This window comes from Corvus kubaryi, unplaced genomic scaffold (assembly GCF_017639235.1).
Source record: "Corvus kubaryi isolate FWS band 111438036 unplaced genomic scaffold, C.kubaryi_AGA036_p1.0 37182, whole genome shotgun sequence".
Classification (NCBI taxonomy): Eukaryota; Metazoa; Chordata; class Aves; order Passeriformes; family Corvidae; genus Corvus; species Corvus kubaryi.
Window position 1 is genome coordinate 576223 of NW_024581050.1, and position 6263 is coordinate 582485.

The 6263-nt window shown below is 56.5% G+C and overlaps 1 protein-coding gene across 1 annotated transcript in view; it reads right to left on the bottom strand.

Annotated features, from left to right (window-relative positions):
• Window positions 1–5108, bottom strand: part of RAB11FIP5 (RAB11 family interacting protein 5) — a 24941-nt gene extending 19833 nt beyond the window's left edge. The window contains exons 1-3 of the mRNA XM_042021972.1: window positions 5032–5108; window positions 4119–4558; window positions 1727–2450 (exon numbers count right to left, since the gene is read on the bottom strand). Of these exons, the coding sequence (XP_041877906.1) occupies window positions 1727–2450; window positions 4119–4558; window positions 5032–5108 (1241 nt within the window). The remainder of the gene's footprint in view (window positions 1–1726; window positions 2451–4118; window positions 4559–5031) is intronic.
• Window positions 5109–6263: the final 1155 nt, after the last annotated feature.

Consider the following 6263-nt stretch of genomic DNA (forward strand, 5'->3'; position numbering starts at 1 on the left):
CCATCCCATCCCATCCCATCCCATCCCATCCCATCCCATCCCATCCCCACAGTGCTTCCCTGGTTGCCTCAGGCACTTGTGGAGCCACTGCATGGATACAGCAGGATTTTTAAACCTTGATTTTTCATTCTAGGCCTTAACCAGCAGGTTTATTATCCCAAAATTAGAAAGAAAAATTAAAAGAACAATCATGAGTGGGAATACTCTGTCCTTCCTCAAGGACAGGATGCAGAGACCAGAGTCCTTCAGGCTCATCACAAATCTTGCACTGAGCTGTGACACCAAACCCCTGCCTGGGGTCTGAGTCTCCTGGGAACCACAGAATCACAGGATGCCTTGGGTTGGAGGGACCTGAAGGATCATCCCACTGCACCCCTGCCATGGCAGGGACACCTTCCACCATCCCACGGTGCTCCAAGCCCTGTCCAGCCTGGCCTTGGGCACTGCCAGGGACAGGGAATGCCAGACCCATCCATGGGGATGCACCACAGCAGTCCCCAGACCTCATCCTTGTCTCTCCTGCTGCTGCAGCAGGACAGAGCTCCCACATCCTGCCTGCTCCTTCCCATCCCAGCTTTCCCTTCCCAGGGATGGACTTTGTGGGACAGAGCTCAGGGCCTGTGGGATGGGGTATTCCTGATATTCCTGAGCCAGGGAAGCAGCTCCTGCCTGTCCCAGTGTCCCCAGCTCTGCCTGTGCAGCCCCAAGGCCACCACGAGCACAACACCTCCCAGTGGAAAGGAGCAATTCTGGGGCTGGTTCTGGAGCCAGGCTGAGGGATGTGCTCATCCCTTTAAAAATGTGGGAACCTGCATATGTGGAATAAACCAGGAGTGCCCTCCTGATGAAAGGAGGCTCAGACCGAACTCAAATCCTTCTGCTTAAGAAATTAGGTTAAAGTCAGCCCAGATCAGAAAACCCCTCTAATAAACCAACGCTGCAGACTGAGCCAGCTCTCAAGTGCTGGTTGTTTTCTCTGGCTGGTTTTAACCCCATTTCCTGCCTCTCACTGACAACACCCTCGACCTCTGGACTGCCAGCTCAGCTCCAGGGGCTCCAGGGGTGGACACGGGTGATAAATTCCTCACAGGAACAGCACAAACACCACAAAACCTGAGGATCCGGAGGGATGAATCACCACACAAAGCAAGAACAGTTAGAGATTCGCAACTGGGAGAAGGGAAGGCTGGCTGGGATGGCAACAGGAAAGAGCAGGGTTGGGATTACTTCGGGAATATTAATGATACCTCACGTTATCAAAGTGCTGCACCCTGAGCAGACCCTACAGAAGAAGGTGGGGCTCATAAAAATAACGTGATTACACATCCTGATATCCCACATCCCAGCCTGACTGCCAGAGAAGCTTTTTTAGCTCATTGAAGGATAATGAATCTGCATTTTGAGGCCACAGAACCACTTGGTGTGACCACAATGAGCCCCACCTCTGCAGAGGGAAACCTCTCCATGGAGGGGATCCCTCCCTTCCCCGGGTGGAAAACACATCCCACACCCTGCAGAGGTGGTTTCTGGCAGAAGCCAGGGGAGGATGCAGGAAAATCCCCTTCCCTTTGCGACATTTAAGAGCAAGGAAGCATTTTCCCTGCTCCGACCTTGCCTGAACACCGAGGCCCGGGAGCGTCCGGGAGCTCTGGCCAGCAGATCTGCTGGAGACAGGAATTTGGGGCAGGAATCACCAGCCTGGACCTCCACACCCCCTTCCACTGACCTGGGTTTCTGAGGGGACTCTTTGGGCTCCTTGGACCCAAACCAGCTGCTGCTCTTACTCCTCTCATCCCCCGCAGCCGAGGCGTGGACGGGGGTCCCTCTGTCCCCCTGGCCTTTGCCTCCCGCGTCGCTCCGGGTGCCCCCGTGGTGGAAGAAGCCTCCCTTGGCTTTCTTGTCCTCTTTCCTGGTGTCCTCGGGCGGCCTGTCCTTGGCTGGCTCCGCGGAGAAGCCCAGGGGAGCCGCAGCCTGGGTGGGTTTGCTCTCCAGGCGACTGCTCTCCTCCATCCTGGCCCTGCCCAGGTGGTTGCTGAGGGTCACGGCCTTGGTGGACACCTTGAGCTCTTCCTGCAGGGCCAGGCTGGGAGGGGACGGGATGAACCTGGGCTCGTCCCTCTGCTGGGCCCTCTCCAGGCTGCCCAGCCCCCAGGGCACCTCCTGGGGGTTGGGGTGCAGGGGGGTGAAGCCGAAAGCCTCGTCCTGCCTGCGGGGGCCGCCGGGCACGGGCAGGGGGGCAGAGCTGGTGGAGAGGCCTGCGGGGCTCCTCGGGGCCGCCTCGTCCCCGTACACGTGGCTGCCGTTGATGCACAGGGACGAGCGGGACACGGGGTCGTTCTTTGGCTTCGGGCTCTGGGTGGCTTTGGGCTCCAGCACCGGGCTGACCTGGGACACGTCGTCGCTGAACGCTCTCTTGTGGGTCAGCTTCGGGGAGGGCAGGAGGTCCTTCACTGGGGGAAGCAAACACAGAACAGGTCAGGCCACAGGCACAGCATCGTTATCTTCCACCTGTGAACCCTGAACAGATCTGGGAAATCAACCCGGCCTTCTCCCTCCTGGGCTCCACGGGATTAAGTTCTTGGAAATGCAAAGCACAGCTCACAGCTGTGCAGCCATACAGGAGACACAACATCGTCCCCCAGCCCAGCAGGGGAGGACCCCAGAGGAGGCTCTGTGAGATGACAAACCCATTGTCTGAGAGGATCTGAGAGGATCTGAGGTTGATAATAAATGCAAGGAACTCCCCAGAAGCTCCTTAGAGGGTTTTAAAGCTTCCATGTGACTTAGGAGTTTGCACGGAACAGGGGACTATGCGGCTGTGAGCTCCAGGCCACTGCTTGGTGTGATGAGCCAGGAGGGTCCAGTGCCTGCAGCTCCCTCCCACTGCCTTGAGGGTTGGACTTGATCATCTTAAAAATCTTTTCAAACCTCAACAATTCCGTGATTCTATGACCTTGTGGCTACTGCCAGTTTTTGGGGGTAAAAATCATGGAGAACCTGAGAACGACTGACACAGCTGCTGCCCCTCCCAGCTGGACGTGCTGCTTCCTTCACAGAACCACTGAATGGCTGGGGCTGGAGGTGACCCTAAAGAACACCCAGTTCCACCCCCCTGCCATGGGAAGGGAAGCTCCCAGTAGCTGGAAGGCTCATCCCAAGGATGATGGGACCAGCATGGGAATGTAACCCAGCAGAAGCCACATGGCTCCCCAGGGACTCCCACCCAAGCTGGCAATGTGCTGTCTGCAGCCAATTAAACCATTTAATTATATATTTGTTTCCAAGGGGGAATTAATTCCCTACAAGGGCCTTTTTTGTTTGTAAATCGCTGCCCTGGGAGTGCCAAGAGCTCAGATTGTTTTAATCACTGGAGCCGGGCCCCGTTTCAGCTTTGCCTGCAAGCTGGAGGCGGCTCATTAGAGCCGTGACCCAGGGCAGGGCCAGCAGCTGCCCAGCCCAGCCCAGCCAGGGCCTTCCTGCAGGGACTGCTTGGAGGGTCCAAGAACAAACAGCCCTGAAGAGCCCTCAGATCCTGGGAGCTCGTGGTGAGGCGTGGAAAAGCAAAATCTGGGATGTTCCTCCCTGTTCTGGCAAACACCTTAGTGCCAGGACACAGATCTCAGGGGTTTGTGCAGGAGGTCACCTCTTAGTGACATCAGGGAGCAAAGGAGGCTCAGGGGGGACCTTGTGGCTCTGCACAAGTCCCTGACAGGAGGGGGCAGCCGGGGGGGTCGGGCTCTGCTGGCAGGGAACAGGGACAGGAGGAGAGGGAACGGCCTCAGGCTGGGCCAGGGCAGGCTTAGGGAAAATTTCTCTGCTGAAAGGGCTGTCCAGGCCTGGCACAGCTGCCCAGGGCAGGGATGGAGTCTCCATCCCTGCAGGGCTTTAAAAGCCCTGTGGATGTGGCACCTGGGGACATGGGCAGTGGTAGCCTGGGCAGTGCTGGGGAATGGCTGAACTCCATGGTCTTGCAGGGTTTTTCCAACCTAACCAATTCCACGTTTCCCTGGTTCTGTCACCAGGTAAGCAGTGAGTTAACAGAGTTGCAAGAAAGTCTCAAGTCCCTTGCAAAGAAAGGAAGGGGGAAAACCGGGGGGGATTATGCCTGATCCTCTTACCAGAGTGCTCCATGGACAGACTGCCGTGTCTGCTCGGGGATTTGGGCACCTCAGGGGCATTTGCTGCCATGCTCAGGCTGGCAGAGGAGATGGTGCTGTCGGATCCCAGGGACGTGTTGGACTGGGTCAGGGACGACTTGCGCAGTTTGTTCTTCAGGAAGAAGCCCTTGACCTTGGACTTCTTGCCCCCGAGCTCGAAGTCGTCCTCCATGTCCAGGGCTCCCATGCTGCTGGGGATGATGGCAGAGGCCGACTCCAGGTCGTACTTCTTCTTGCCTGTCACCTTGTCCTTCAGCCTCCCGAAGGGCGAGCGCGGCTTGTCCTTCATGGACAGGTCGAACATGCTGGCGGTGAGGTTGTTCCGTGTGAACTGGATGCTCACCAGGATCTCACCGCGCTCCTTCTCCTTCTTCCCAGCCTTGGAGTGCAGCTTGTGCCACCTGCAGCCAGAGGGGAAAGGAAAGGAAAGGGCCCTCGGTCACTTCCAAGAGCCACAAGCCAGGAGAACTTTGGAGAAGATGCTGCTGGGTGGGAGAAAGCACCAGGGCTATCCAGCATGAGTTTCTCCAGGGAAAGGGCTGGAAAACATTGGAGCTGCCCAGGGCAGTGGAGTCCCCATCCCTGGAGGTGTCCAAGGAAAGCCTGGACATGGCACTGGGGACAAGGTGGGGACTGGGCACAGGTTGGACTCGATGATCCTGAAGGGCTTTTCCAACCTCAGTGATGCTGGGATTCTAATCCAAGTGTCCCAGATGTCACCCAAACCCCAAGTCAGAGACACAAACACCACACACGGAGCTGGCACACGGGACCTGACCCCTCCCTGATGCCCCTGCAGCTCCATCTCCACCAGTGTCCTTACCCCAAATGCTGCCCTTCCACCAAATAACCCAGAAAACAGCACCTCACTCACCCCGCTGTCAGGCACCACTGGGATTTTCCAGGGAAAGCTGGGAACTCGTTTTTGGAAGGAGACAACACCGCCAGCATTTTGTGCTCATGATTTAAATATCCCAGAGCCGGTGACTCAGGGGATCCTCTCAGCAGAGACTGACCCGGAATGGCAGAGGAACTCAAGAGCATCCATTAAATCCACTTTCTGCCAGACCTTCCGTGTCTCACCCAAATAAAGATGCTCAGGTTTGCCTGGAAGTGTCCTTGGATCAAGCACTTAGAGGATGATGCATCCCGGGAATTCTTTATGGGAAGGAGCAGCTGCTGTGCAGCTCCAACGCCACCCAACACAACCCCAGCCTTCCCAGGTTACTGATTTGGGGGAAATTCCCACATTCCCACAGCTGGATGATGGAATTCTCCCGCCTAGTGACAGCTCCAGGAGCTATTGGCCATATCCAGCACAAAGCTCCCACTGATTCCACAGCGGATTACTGGGAATGCTTCCCACTGTCCCACCCCACACAAAACCCCAGACACAGACTTGGCTCCAGAGCTCTGCCCGTAGAAACGGAAGGAACATTGGAAAAGCCTCCAAACCATTCATGCACAAGGCAAAAACACCCCCAACCTCCATTTAGGTCCTGATGCTTCCACAGGGAATGGCCTGGCAGCTGGCAGGGCATGGAGCAGCCTCTGGAATGGGATGGGAGAGGGGTCTGGGTTCCTGCCTGGGGGAAGGAGGGGTGAGATTGGGGACACCAAAGCAGGACATGCCCAGAGCCACCCTCTGGTTCTCCATTTCCACATCCCAGTGGGGCAGCACCAAGCACAGGCCACAAGGGAACCGTTCCTTCCCAAAAATCACTTCACCCCCTGCTCCCCACAGGATGCTCCATCTCTCTGCCAGTCCCAGGCACCACTTCCCGGGGCAGTGCAGCAGGATGAGCAGGAACCCAGCACAGCCACAGCCCTGATCCCTCCCAGATCCAAGTATTAAATGAATTTCTGATTAAAATCCCCCTTAACAAGGCACAAGGAAATCTGCAGGCTCAGGACAGATCCTATTTCTGTGTTGTGCTTCCCAGGAGAAACACAGCAATGGGAGCTGAAGACGCTTCTGGACATGCCTTAACAATTTCCCAGAAAATAAAAATCCCAGTGAGTGAAGTCACTGAGAAGAAAAAAAATAGGGAAGGAAAATGGGATGGGATGGAGGCGGGTGTGACCATGCTGGAATCACCAGGGTGA